Source organism: Bison bison, unplaced genomic scaffold (assembly GCF_000754665.1).
Source record: "Bison bison bison isolate TAMUID 2011002044 unplaced genomic scaffold, Bison_UMD1.0 scf7180017864032, whole genome shotgun sequence".
NCBI classification, from domain to species: domain Eukaryota; kingdom Metazoa; phylum Chordata; class Mammalia; order Artiodactyla; family Bovidae; genus Bison; species Bison bison.
Window position 1 is genome coordinate 5,656,161 of NW_011494604.1, and position 14,428 is coordinate 5,670,588.

The following is a 14,428-nucleotide window of genomic DNA, read 5'->3' on the forward strand; positions in this document are numbered from 1 at the left end:
CACTTTCATCAAGAGGCTTTTTAGTTCCTCTTCACTTTCTGCCATAAGGGTGGTGTCATCTGTGTATCTTAGATTACTGATATTTCTCCCGGCAATCATGATTCCAGCTTGTACTTCTTCCAGCCCAGCGTTTCTCATGATGTACTTTGCATAGAAGTTAAATAAGCAGGGTGACAATATACAGTCTTGACGTACTCCTTTTCCTATTTGGAACCAGTCTGTTGTTCCATGTCCAGTTGTAACTCTTGCTTCCTGATCTGCATATAGGTTTCTCACGAGGCAGGTCAGATGGTCTGGTATACCCATCTCTTGAAGAATTTTCCACAGTTTACTGGGATCCACACAGTCAAAGGCTTTGGCATAGTCAATAAAGCAGAAATAGATGTTTTTCTAGAATTCTCTTGCTTTTTCCATGATGCAGCGGATGTTGGCAATTTGATCTCTGGTTCCTCTGCCTTGTCTAAAACCAGGTTGAACATCTGGAATTTCACGGTTCACGTATTGCTGAAGCCTGGCTTGGAGAATTTTGAGCATTACTTTACTAGCGTGTGAGATGAGTGCAATTGTGTGGTAGTTTGAGCATTCTTTGGCATTGCCTTTCTTTGGGATTGGAATAAAAACTGACCTTTTCCAGTCCTGTGGACACTGCTGAGTTTTCCAAATTTGCTGGCATATTGAGTGCAGCACTTTCACAGCTTCATCTTTCAGGATTTGAAACAGCTCAACTGGAATTCCATCACCTCCACTAGCTTTGTTCGTAGTGATGCTTTCCAAGGCCCACTTGACTTCACATTCCAGGATGTCTGGCTTGAGGTCAGTGATCACACCATCGTGATTATCTGAGTCGTGAAGATCTTTTTTGTACAGTTCTTCTGTGTATTCTTGCCACCTCTTCTTAATATCTTCTGCTTCTGTTAGGTCCATACCATTTCTGTCCTTTATTGTGCCCATGTTTGCCTGAAATGTTCCCTTGGTATCTCTAATTTTCTTGAAGAGATCTCTAGTCATTTCTCATTCTGTTGTTTTCCTCTATTTCTTTGCATTGATCGCTGAGGAAGGCTTTCTTATCTCTCCTTGCTATTCTTTGGAACTCTGAATTTAGATGTTTATATCTTTCCTTTTCTCCTTTGCTTTTCACTTCTCTTCTTTTCACAGCTATTTGTAAGGCCTCCTCAGACAGCCATTTTGCTTTTCATATGATCTAGTAATTCTACTTGTGGGTATATACCCCCAAAGAATTGAAAGCAGGATCTTGAGATATCTGTACCCCCATGTTCATAGCAGCATTATTTACAATAGCCAAAATGTTGGAAAAAACCCAAGTGTCCATCAACAGATGGACAGATAAGCAAAATATATATACATACAATGGAATATTACCCAGCCTTAAAAAGGAAATTCTGTAATATGCTACAGCATGGATGAACTTTGAGGACATTATGCCAAGTGACATAAGCCAGTCACAAAAAGGCAAATATTGCACGAGTCCACTTATATGAGGTACTTAGAGTAGTTAAATTCATAAAGACTGAAACCGTAATAGTGATTACCAGGGCCTGGAGGGGAGGGAAAAATGACAGTTAATGTTTATATTAGGTACAGACTTTCAGTTTCACAAGATGAAAAGTGTTATGACGATGATGGAGGTGATGATTGCACGATAATGTGAATATATTTATTACCACTGAACTATACATTTAAAAATGGTTAAGATGGTAAATTTTATGCTATGTGTATTTGACTACAATTTTAAAACCCTACAAAAAATAACAATGATGATGAAAATGACTCAACTCTTACCTTCATCAAACAGCCAGCAAACACAAGGAAGCCTTCTGAATGCAGATGCTTGGCCAAGGAGAACCCAAAGCCCGAGTCACAGCCCGTGATCAGGACAGCTTTGCTGCCAACCTGTTTCAAAAGGTTAGACTCCACGTTAGGAATCCAGGATCGTGGGGGCTGAATGACCAGGCCTCCTCTGGGCAGCAACAATTAATTAGGGCTTCTTGAGTGGGCCAGGCCTGGTCCTCCCCACCTGTTTTTTCTGTTTGGAGAAGCACCATGGTGTAGTAGAAATGCTTGGACTCAGAATCAAGAGACAGGTTCTAACCCAGACTCCGCTATCAACTAGTGTCATTGCTTGAGAAAGTCACCTCCCTTCTGGACCTCAGTTTCCTCATCTGCATTCACTATCATCAGCATCACCAGCATTACTGACATCTTCCTCATCAAGTATTGAGTACTTATCATGCAAGGCACTGTGCATGCATTACTTTAAATCTCACAATATCTCCATACCCTAAATGTGATTATTACATCGTGTTTCAAGTGAGGACACAGACATTTTAAAATACCCAACATCATTAGTGATAAAGCCAGAACTGAAACTGGGCCTGAGAGATTTTAGAATCTAAAGTCTTAACCCCTAACTTCATTTGATGGGGTTGGGGGTTGTTCAGCAAGTGACAGATGGCTCTGAGTGCCCTGGAAGCAGGGAAGCCCTTGCTCTGAGGGTGGCTTAGAGCCTGGGAGCCCAGAAGGAGGCCTCTGACCACCTGGCTGGTTCCCAGGTAGCCAGGTTGCCACTTACCGGGTCCACTGAAGCAGCGTAAGTCCGACGGCCAACAGGAACAAAGGGCGCAGAGTAAAGCAGCAGCGAGCCTCTGAAAGAGGAAAGCAAGCCATGACCAGAGGCTGCGGTCACACCAGACCTTGTTCTGAAAGTGAAAGTCACTCAGTTGTGTCCGACTTTTTGCGACCCCATGGACTGTATAGTCCTTGGAATTCTCTGGGCCAGAATACTGGAATGGGTAGCCTTTCCCTTCTCCAGGGGAATCTTCCCAACTGAGGGATCAAACCCAGGTCTCCCACATTGCAGGTGGATTCTTTACCAACTGAGCCACCAGGGAAGCTGAAGAACACTGGAGTGGGTCTTCTCCAGGGCATCTTCCTGACCCAGGAATCGAACTGGGGTCTCCTGCACAGGCGGATTCTTTACCAACTGAGCTATGAGGGAAGCCCTTGTTCTAGAGCAGAAGCAACTCAGCAGACCCTCAGGCATCAGTGAGCACTCCACTATTCCCACCCCAAACCCCTGAGGACTACCTGCTGATACCTCTGAGGAGGGCCTGTTTCCTCCAGGGTTATTAGTCTGGGAGAAAGTGGGCTAGCAGTCATAGTGGCCATTTTTGCCACTGTGTAGGGAGAGCCTTCCAGCAACAGACCTTTGTTAATAAAGCCTTGTACAAATTCAGTGTCTTAATCCTTAGATTTTATGTGGCTTCCTGATAGTTTTTTATTTTGAAATAATTTTAGATTCACATAAAGTTAAGAAATAATACAGAGAGATGTCCTGTACCCTTTACCCAATTACCCCTCCTGGTAGCATTTTGCACAACTCTAGTACAGTATCATAGCCAGGACATTGACATATGCAGTGAAAATACAGAACAGTTCCATCACAAGGATCCCTTGCATTATTCTTTTATAGCCACACATTCCAACATCCTCTAACTACTAATCTGTTCATCTGTTCTCCACCTCTATAATTCTGTCATTTCAAGAATGGAATCACGCAGCATTAACATTCCTGGGGTTGGTTATTTTCACCCAATATAATTCTCTAGAGATTCATCGGATTGTCACGTTTCAATACTTTGTTCCTTTTTATTGCTAAATTGTATTCCATGGACCAAGATCATCCGGGTTGCTTCCAGTTTTTAGGACTATTACAAATAAAGCTTCTAGGAACATTCCTGTATAGGCTTTTGTGTGAATTTGTTTTTCTCTTGGGTAAATGCCAAGGAGAGCAATTGCTGGGTCATACAGTAGTTGCATGTTTAGTTTTTTAACAGACTTCAAACTGTTTTCCAGAATGGCTATAGCATTCCACATTCCCAGCAGTAATGTATGAGTGATCCAGTTTCTCTATATCCTCACCAGCATTTCGCAGTATCACTATTTTTCATTTTAACCATGCTGGTAACTGTGTAAAGATATCCACTGTGGTCTTAATTTGTATTTCTCTAAGGGCTAATGATGTTGAACATCTCTTCATGTGCTTATCTGCATCAGTATATCCCTTTCGATAAAATGTCTCTTTATGTCTTTTGTGCATATTCTTACTGGATCGTTCTCTTACTGTTGAGTTTTGAGAGTTCATTATATGTTCCAGATGCTAGTCCTTTGTTGCATGTGTAATATGCAAATATTTTCTCCTAGCTCATAACTTGTCTTTTCATCCTCTTAACAGGATCTTATGTAGAGAAATGGTGTTTCATTGTGATGACTCTGATTATTTAATTTTTCCTTTTAAGGCCAAATGGTTGGTGTCAAGTTTCAGAACTCTGTGCCTATGCCCCAAACTAAAGATTTTCTCCTATTTTTTTTCTAAAAATTTTATAGTTTTGTTTTATAATTTAAACCCATGATCCACTGTGAGTTAACTTTTGTATAAAATGTGAAACTTAAGTCAAAGTTGGTAAGCCTCTGCCTGCGAATATCCATGCTCCAGTCTCATTTTTTGAAAATGTTAACCTTCCTCCATTGAACTGATTGTGCAACTTCTTTGAACTGATCTTTGTCAAATTCTAGTTGAGCAAACCCGTGTGGCTCTATTTCTGGATTCTCTGTTTCACTGAACCATGCATTCCCACCTTATTTTTCTTTTTCAAAATGGTTTTTACTATTCTATTTCCTTTGCCTTTTCATATAAGTTTTAGAATAATCTTGTCTTTATCTATAAAAATCTGACTGAAATTTTTATAGAAATTATGCCAAACTTGTGTATCAGTTTGGGGGAAATCAATGTCTTTACTCTTTTGAGCCTTTCAATTTCTAAACATAGTGTGGGTCTCCATTTATTTAGATATTTGATTTCTTTCATCAGCATTATGTAGTTTTCAATGTACAAATTGTGTATAATTTGTTATATTTATATCTAAGTAACTCATTCTTTTGAGCAAATTGTTTTAGATTCCTATATCCACAAGCTCATTGCTAGGATATAGAAAAAGACTGATGTGTGTGTGTTATCACATATTCTGTGTCCTGCTGAGCTCACTTATTAGTTCTGGGAGTGCTTTGTGGATTCCTCGGGATTTTCTATGTAGTCAATCATATGATCTGCAAATTAGGGACAGTTTTATTTCTTCTTTTACAATCTGTATGACTTTTATTTACTTTTCTTGCTTCACTGTACTTCCTTACTGCACTATGGTGAATTGGTTACCTTGCTGCCCATCTTAGGGGGAAAGTATTCAATCTTTCACCAGAAAATATTAATACAATGCTAGCTGCAAGGGTTTTTATAGATGCTCTTTATCAAGTTCAGGAAGTTTCCTTCTATGCCAATTTTTCTTAGAGTTCTTAATCACAAATGAGTATTAAATTTTGTTTTTTCTGCATTGATAGATTCATATGATTGTTCTTTGACTTTCAATTTGGTGGATTACATTAATTGATTTTTCAGTGTGAACCATTCTTTGCATCCCTGAAACAAATCCACTTTTTCATGGTTTATAATTCTTCTAATATACTGCTGCTGCTGCCACTGCTGTTAAGCCACTTCAGCCATGTCCGACTCTGTGCGACCCCAGAGATGGCAGCCCACCAGGCTCCCCCGTCCCTGGGATTCTCCAGGCAAGAACACTGGAGTGGGTTGCCATTTCCTTCTCCAATGCATGAAAGTGAAAAGTGAAAGGGAAGTCGCTCAGTCATGTCTGACTCGTAGCGACCCCATGGAATGCAGCCTACCAGGCTCCTCCATCCATGGGATTTACCAGGCAAGAGTACTGGAGTGGGGTGCCATTGCCTTCTCTGTCTAATATACTGCTTAATTATATTGGCTAATATTTTAAGAATTTTGCGTCTATATTCATGAGGGGTATTGGTCTGTAGTTCTCTGTTTTTTATGGTCTTTGTCTGGTTTTGGAATCAAGGTTAATACTAGCTTCATAAAATAAATTGGAAAGAGTTACCACTGGATATGGATGGGAGTTCTGGCTCCCCACTGGGTCTCCACCAACCCTTCCTGACTGTGAGGAGATACAGTGTCTCATTGCTGCTCCCCATTGTATGTGGGGGTGTACAGGTTACTGCTGAGAGGTGGAGGAAGTCCTGACTCTCTTTCTCCTCTAGATGTCTCTGACACTCCCCCACCTCCACCTCAGGCAGGGAGGGCGCCTTAGTACTGGGGTGGGGGGTGGGGGGTTAGCGGGGTAGAACGTAAGTCCAGGCCCCTACTTGGCTTTCTCTGACACAGCCTCTGGTGAGGACACTGGTCACACGTGAGTAGAATGGTAAGGTCACTACACCCAAAATTAATTAAATGACCTTATCTAAATAATCACTATATTTCCATAATCCCAGGATTTGCTGTACAAAAAGGACAAAGTGTCCCTGGCAGAACTGTGCTTGTCCCCTGCCATCCCTTTGCACTATTTGATATTTTAGAAAGTTACAAAAAGTCACAGCAAGAAAAAAAATGATTTCAAACTGACTTGTTCCCAGATTTTCTCTAACCCACTTCCCCATATTCAAATCTATCCACTCACAGCTGGGGGTTGCATTACACCAGGTGTGTCATATATATCACATATATGGGTGTATTACAGCAGGTGCTACTGCTCACATCCAGCTGTCGATGGCAAATTTCTACTTCGCCAGAGAGCACACGTTGGCATGGAAAATAACCATCCATTTTCTAGTTGCGGGGACTCTGAATTTAACCTGCCACTTGATTTTACTCCTCTCAAATATAAGAGAAAGAAAAAGGCATTATTTCTCCCTTGCTCTGGCTGCAAAAGAAGAAACTGAGGTAGTAGAGCACATGGAATACTCTTGGAAAAGGAAATTTTCAGAAGCTCTCAAAGAAGAGTTGCTTGTTTAATTTGTATTGAGTTGGCAAAAAAGTTTGTTCGAGTTTGTCGTAAGCTGTTACAGAAAAACCCAAATTTGCCCCGGACAGCTGGGTACAAGCAGTAGCACCTGGTATAATGCACTCAGGTGTAATATATATACATGATACCTGGTGTAATGCAACCCCCAACTTTGAGTGGATAGATTTGAATATGGGGAAGTGGGTTAGAGAAAATCTGGCAACAAGTCAGTTTGCAATAATTTTTTTTCTGGCCAACTCAATGCTTTCTCTAAATCACCCAATTCAGTGAAGTTTTGCGACATTTTAGTTAACTGGTTTCACGAGTGAGATTTTAAAAAGGACTGGTCTCTAGGTGAATCCTAACATAAGGACAGCACACAACCCACACTGAGAGACATTTTCTTCCAGGGTATCAAGGTCATGCACGACAGAGACTGAGGAACTGACCCTGACAGTGAGTGGGTAACAGGTAGGAAGGCCAGAACAGCAAGTGGCAGATTTTTTTCTTCCCTTCTCTGTTGTCAAAACCGGTTCTGCCCAAGACTAACCTTTTTTTTCTTTTCTCAAACCTTGGGCTGATAATGGCTCAACAAACCAATATTCATGTCAATTGATTCAAGGCCGGGGGATGATACACCTTGTCTGATCCTATCTCACAACTGCATGTTGTGGGAGGGGCCTGGTGCAACTCCCTCGGCGTGGAAGTCTCTCTTCCCTGATACTAGCTTTCTAACACACGTAAAACACCTTGTAAAAACTAGCAAGGGGGCACTCTTTTTGTTCCCTTCTGATGTCTGTCAGAAGCTTTCCCTATCTCTGTTATACTTTAATAAAACTTTGCTACACAAAAAGCTCCAAGTAGTCAAGCCTCATCTCTGACCCTGGATCAAAATCCTCTCATCTGGAGGTCACGAATCCCGGCATAACACACGTCTTGCAGCAGCAACCTTTCAACAGGAGGAGAGTAAGGGGACATAACAACTAAATGGAATGGGGACCCTGGTTTGTATCCTAGACTAGGAAAAGCTGTATTTGTGAGCTATCTGATGAAATCTGAATCAAGTCTGTAGTTAATAGTATGATATCAGTGGTAATTTCCTGGTTTTTTATGAATGTACTATGTTTTGTAAGACATTAACATTTGGGGAAGTTAGGTAAAAGTTAGGTAAAGGGGATACGGAATATTTTTGTACTATTTTTGCAATTTTTTACAAATGTAGAGTTAAAAAAAAAAAAAAAATCTGATGAAAAATATTCTTCTATGCCTTGTGGGCATAGACCTTGTGGGAAGGTCTCCGTCTTCCAAGGACACCATTGCCTGTCCTTTGCTGGTAGACGGTGGGTACTGACAGACACCTTTGAGAGTCAGACCTTATTATGCATGAAGAGCTCTGCTTTACCCAGAAAGTGTAACCGTCAAGGCTACCTCCACCCTTCACTGTCTTACCTTGTCCCATTTTCTCTATCAGAGAAATTCAGGGTTTTCCTTGGAAGCTGTGACAGGGGTCTGGAGAGGCGGGCTGTTAGCATTGTGGCCACAAAAGGCAGAATGGTCAGGCTCCTCCTGGTGGGTTCTGAAACACAAAAAGCACCCTCATTGCCTGTTGCCTTCTGGGCTTTGGGCAGGAGTGGCCATGTTCCTTCCAGGTTGTAAAAGTCAAATTGGGCTCTGTTCTACCCAGGTCCAGTTATGGCACCAGACAGTCCCTGCCTGCCACCCTCCTCGCAAGCTACAGCCTCATCTGATACAAAGAGTCAGATAGCTGAAACACCTAAAAACCTGGGTTCTGGCTCTGGCTATGTACAAACTCATGGGGCAACCCTGGATGAATCATCACCCATTTGGGCCAGATCAGCGATCTTCAAAACAGACTGTGCAGCAACCAGTGGGGCACTTGGGGACCTGAGCCCTCAGTGAGCCCAACTCCATGAGTCCCATTCTCTAGTCTGTGTTCCCCATATCCAGCAAAACAGCCACCTAAATTTGTCCACGTGACCCCACAGGCAGTTTCTCCAGCCCAGGGCCACATATCATTTGATTTAGCTCTCCACCTCTCTCCCCAAAACTCATCACAGCATGGAGACTAGAGCTACAAAATGAGACATGCTCTAGTTAATCTAAATTAACACACACACGCACAGTCTCTCCCACCACCCGACCACTCCCTTTTCAGGTTAAGTCAGCCTTGTTGCAACAAGACCATGTATCACTAGTGTCACCTCTAGTCTACTCAGCACACTGACTAGTTGTGCATTATGGGTTGTTGATCAGCGTGTGCACTAGGTGCCCTCCTGTTCTGGTTGATTCCCCTCTAGTGACCCCTCCTGGCCTAAGGGAAGGAAAGGGAGGTGGGGAGGGAGTTGAGGCCAGGCAGTCACATTCAGGGGAGCTGTTGCCCTTTTCCTGGTGAACTGTCCTAGTCTCTTGGCACACCTGCCTGTGTTGGGTTAGACTGCCCTTATCAGTAACAAGGCTCTGCCTGAGATGCAGCTCCTCCCCTGCCATCTTGCTGCCACCCTAATCTGATAACCAGCCACCTGGTTCTAGGTCTGAAATAAGTTCATTGACTGGCCAACCCCCACAGTGTTCACCGTAGGAGGCAGGTGGAGGTGTTCCATCTGTTTAATCCTTGGGAGAGCAATATATAGGGCTTTTTGTCTTGTGTGATCCTTCCAGACTGTGCAGTAGGCCCTTGCTTCCACTCCTGCCCTTATTTGCCACACAGCAGTCTCAGCGTTGCAGCCAGAAAGATCTTTCTAACACCAGTCAGGTTGTGTGACTCCCTGGCCTAGAAACCTCCCCCTCCTTCCCGCGCCTTCTGGAGTCTGCCTCTGCCTCCCTTCCTATTCGATATTGCCCTCCCCTCACTCGCTGTGCTGCCGCCACGCTGACCTGAACACACGCCAAGCTCTTTCTCGCCTCGAAGCCCTGGACTTTGCCTTTCCTCACACTGGATGACTAGGTCCTTCTCACCCTTCTGACTTCGGAGAGGCTGCCCCAACCCCCCATGCAGCACGCAGGGATTGCTCTCCGTAAGATCACTCTTCAATCCAACATTCTCTTGTTTCGTTACTTGATCTCTCCCTTCCAGCTCATAAGCTCAGTGAGGCCAGGCACCTGGTCCATCTTGGTCACCACTGAACTCCCCGTGCCTGGAAGAAACCTGACACGGAGGAGGCACTCAGCGAGTCTCTGCTGAGTGGGGCTGAGCTGTGGGCTTGAAGCCCACCTCCCATACACCCACAGACTAGCCCTTCATGGAAGGCACAGGCCCATGCTGGGCTCAGATTCTTTAAGGCGGTGTCCCTACCCCCACCCCGCCCAAGTACTGAGCAGCTGGCTGAGCACACACATCTCCACCTCTTCCCGCCAGGACTGGAGTCTGAGGTCACCGCCACTGGGTAATTTTAAATCCAGTTGTTTATAATTCAAGCCCTTTCCATCCCTTCTGCTCAATGCCTGTGGCAGAGAATGCCTCAATGTCATCTCCAAATAAAGGGCTGCTTTTCAACTTTATTTTCCTTCAAGTCAGCCACATCTAAAAGTGCTGGCATCAAAATAGCTTAAAGTGCATAAAAACTCAGCCCCTTTAATAATGCACTATTCACACTGTCGTCTTATATACAAAATACCAGAATTTTAGATCTTTTTTCTTCTGTACTTTTACATTTCTTAAATATGTTGCTATTTTTACTCCAAATACAATGCTACAGGCAATGAAACTGCTGCACACTCTTCAGGGTGGTTTGTCATCTTAGTGTCTTGTGCTGGGCTTTAGCCTCTGTAAATACTAGCTTCTCAAACTCGAGATGCCACTCACTTGCCTTTTGGTTTGGAAACAGAAATGGTTGTAGGAAGCAGGTGCTTCAAGGGGACAGGCAGAGCCCCTATGGGGGGTGGAGACCATCTCTTTAGGTTTGAATTCGTTAGCTGCTCCAGGGGGACCAAATTTATAAAATAAAATACAGCTGTAAAATCAAAATGCTCAAGTATTCTGGAATCTGGGGGAAACTTTTCTGAGAACACTTAGGTCTACTCTCAAGGATACCTCCTTTCCACTGTCAATGAAAACCCATGTGTAACCCACGCAAAGTATACTGTCTCAAAAAAAAACGGAAAACACCTGCCTGCATCCTTGTCTTGATGCTGGGCTCACTTGCTACATTCTGACAGGAAGATCTTGCAGAGGACACAGCTGGTTGCCCTCCTGTGCTCAGGGTCAAGGCGTCTCCTGCAAGTGGCAAACATTCCCGGTACTGACATCCTCAGAAAAGGCAGGGCGTCAGCAACAAACAGGAATTCAGGAAGCAATACTTAGGCAGAAAAGAGAACCCAGAGTTCATGGGCCCTGGTACTAACAAGTGGGAGGGGGAGGTCCTGTTTCACTGCGGAGGGCAAGCTGGGTTTAAGCAAAGAAGCATCCTATGCAAGGACTCCACACTGAGGCGCTCAAAGTCAGTAAGTGGTGTGAGACTCCAAGGTCTGACAACCGGCAGCCAGTTTCTAACATACTCTATTTGGCTATTTTGTTTGGCCAGCCTCATGTTTTAAAAGGCAATGTAACAAGCCAGCTATGTTATGCTTGAACTCAATACAAAAAGTTTGTACTTACTATTTTAAGCCTACCCATATCACCTCTGTTAACTGCCTGGCCACTGTGGGAATCAGAGTTTGAGATCTCACCAGACAGGTGTCTATTATCCTTTGGCTGTTTTCCTTCTGATCACTTTTAGTATAATCTTGCCTGAAAATTTCAGCTCAGCTCAGCTATGCATGTTAACTATACAATTAATGGGGGTTTCCTTGACGTCAAGCAAAAAGGAAACGAGAAGTTTTAAAGCCCTTATTTTAAAAAGATGTCTATTATTCCTTAGAGAGATAACTATTCAGAAACAAAAGCCTGAAGGAACACTAAACGATATTATAGATGATGTTCTCCCTATTATTTTATCATAAATGCAGAAGTGACTTTTATACAACTGCCTTTAGCAGGGACCTTCAATAAAAGCCAAGGATTTAACTTTAAAGCTCAGTTCAGCAAAGGCAAACCTAACAGACACTTGGAATAGTCCAGCAGATTCCAGTCACCTGATCAGACTTAGGTGATGGCCAATTCTTCTCAGAGAATACATCACACTCTCTACAGTGGCCAAATTTTGGGTGTCCGTCTTGCTCACCTGATCCCTGTCCTTCCAGACTTGCCTATTGTATACAGCGTTTGGCCTCTGATGCTGTAGTTGTGCAGTGAGGACCACCCCCCGCCCCTACTCTCTGGCCATGGAAGACTATATCAGGGAGAGACACCCGACCCCAGATGAACCCATTATTCTGTTTCCTGGCACTGTGAAAGCAAGCAAATCAGCCTCGTGGGGCACAGACATGTGACCTGACTGCTGGAGCTGGAGAAGGCAGATAGGCAGCTATGTGACATTGAGCCTGAAGCCAGAAAGTGAGAGATGGAGAAAGCCAATCTGCAAAGAGAGAAAAGTCAGGCACACATGTAGATAGAAACAGAGATGGAAGTGAAGAGAGAAAAAAAACGAACAGAGCCTCCTGAGGGTAGATCTGCTCCTGAGACCGGGCTGCCCTCGTCTTCAGCTCTGTAAGGCACGTGATGTCCTTACTCTGTGTTAAGCATGCTTAAAATCAGTTGCAGCCAAAACAATATTGGTGAAAACACACTGAAAGCAGGTTCTTTCTGCAGACACTATCATCAATTCTTAAGCTTGCCTGATATTCTGAGAATGGCACACTGCAGACCTCGTAATCATAACAGGAACATGAGCCTCTCCCTCTTCACATCTGTCAAGGAAACATCTGTCTTTCCCCAAAAGAAAGTGCTACCAGAGCTGTCAAAATGGCTATAATTACAACCACCAGATTAAGCAGCCATTCCATCCCTAGGAGAACAGGGCTTGCCTACCAAATTCAAGTCAAACCAGTACACAGTAGGCACATAATATTTGAATGCTTTAAGAGAGTTTGCAGCAGAGGAATACCATGTTGGGCTTATATTTTAATATGATAACTCTCACTGGGTTAAGAATAGACTGAGGATGGACAAGGGCAGAAGCAAGACCATTTAGAAGCTATGGCAATAATCCAGGACCATAATGTACAGCCATGCAGTCTGTGTACTGCACAATTCCAGCAAAATGTGAAGAGGTACTCCCTGGAGATATATATATAAAGGGCTGCCATGGAGGAAACCATGCTGGTGGAAACCACAGAGCCAATTAGACGAGGTCAAAGTCTGGCTGTGTTTTGAAGGGAAAGCCCACTGTAATTTACTGACAAATTAAATGTAGGGTATGAAAGAAGAAAGAATCAAAGATATTTCCAAGATTTTTTTGTGCAGATGTTAAAAAAAAAAGGCATCAGTACGACTGATAGTTTAAGGAGCATCCTATTCAGAAGTGCTTACATTTCAAACCAGAATGTACAAGCCCGACACCCTGGTCCTCACTAGGCCCCTCCAAATTCTATCTCCAACTATGCTTTTCTCATCTACTCATACCATTTGCTACATCATCTCTCAATATGCCTGTACTTTCCAATTTTCCTGCCTTGCTCATCCTATACCTAATCTGAGGTCTCCTTCATCCAGCAAGCCCTGATTCAAGTAATCTCCTTCAAGAAACCTTTCCTGATCCCCTAAATCAAAAATCAATCTCATCCATATTTGCAGTTCAGTCTTATGCGTCTCGGAAATTGCACTTAACCTAGGCTGGGTAGCATTAAAGGTATCTTGTTTATAACCATTCACAGCCCCTATCTGATCACCAGTCTCAACCTGGACTGTGACTGCCCCACAAATAGGACCTACGTGTTGTTTGATTGGTCTCAGGTTCCTCCAAAATGACTACTCTGGTGTCTGACAGGAAGCAGCCGCTCTTTAAATGTGTATTGAGAGAATACTAGAGCTACACACATTTCAAAGGTCAGCTTCCTCGCCCGCCACAGGTATCTGCCCTGTACAGGGCGGGGCTCCAATGCTCTGGCAGAAAGGAAGATACTTGATGCGTCATAAAGGATCCTGGCAGTCGGAAGCCCACCGTAACTAAATGTTTGCCTCTGCAGCCTCTCGCAGGGTTAGAAGGTGACTTTACATCAGCTGACTTGGGGCACACTTTGGCAGACGGGTTGGAAAAAAACACGCAGAGATCAACGGCGCTTAACGTGGTGCGCGGCAGAATACCCTCCCCCAGCCGGGCGCGGCCCCGAGGCGCACAGACCGCCCTGAGCCCTGTCTCAGACAAGCCCCAGCGCGCTGGGAGAGCGTGGGACGCCAGAGACGCGCAGGCGCCAACTCGCTGCGCGCGCTCTGGCCGCGCGTCCGGGGCAGCTCGGCCAATCGCAGGGCTGCCGCACCTTCCCGCCTACCAGAGGCGAGCAGCCGAGGGGGCTCGGCCCAAGCCGCGCTCCCACTGGCTGAGACGGCACCGCCCAGACCCAGCTGTGCTCTGCCGGCGCCAGCGGGCTACTGAGGCTCCGGGCCTTGCCCCGCCCGGGCCCACCACCACGCCAGCATCTCCCGCCGGCTCCCG

At 44.3% G+C, this 14,428-nt stretch overlaps 1 protein-coding gene across 1 annotated transcript in view; it reads right to left on the minus strand.

Annotated features, from left to right (window-relative positions):
- Window positions 1-13,784, minus strand: part of BDH1 (3-hydroxybutyrate dehydrogenase, type 1) — a 34,592-nt gene extending 20,808 nt beyond the window's left edge. The window contains 4 exon segments of the mRNA XM_010834383.1: window positions 1,801-1,911; window positions 2,591-2,663; window positions 8,328-8,454; window positions 13,708-13,784. Coding sequence (XP_010832685.1) covers window positions 1,801-1,911; window positions 2,591-2,663; window positions 8,328-8,410 — 267 coding nt within the window. The 5' untranslated portion in view covers window positions 8,411-8,454; window positions 13,708-13,784.
- Window positions 13,785-14,428: the final 644 nt, after the last annotated feature.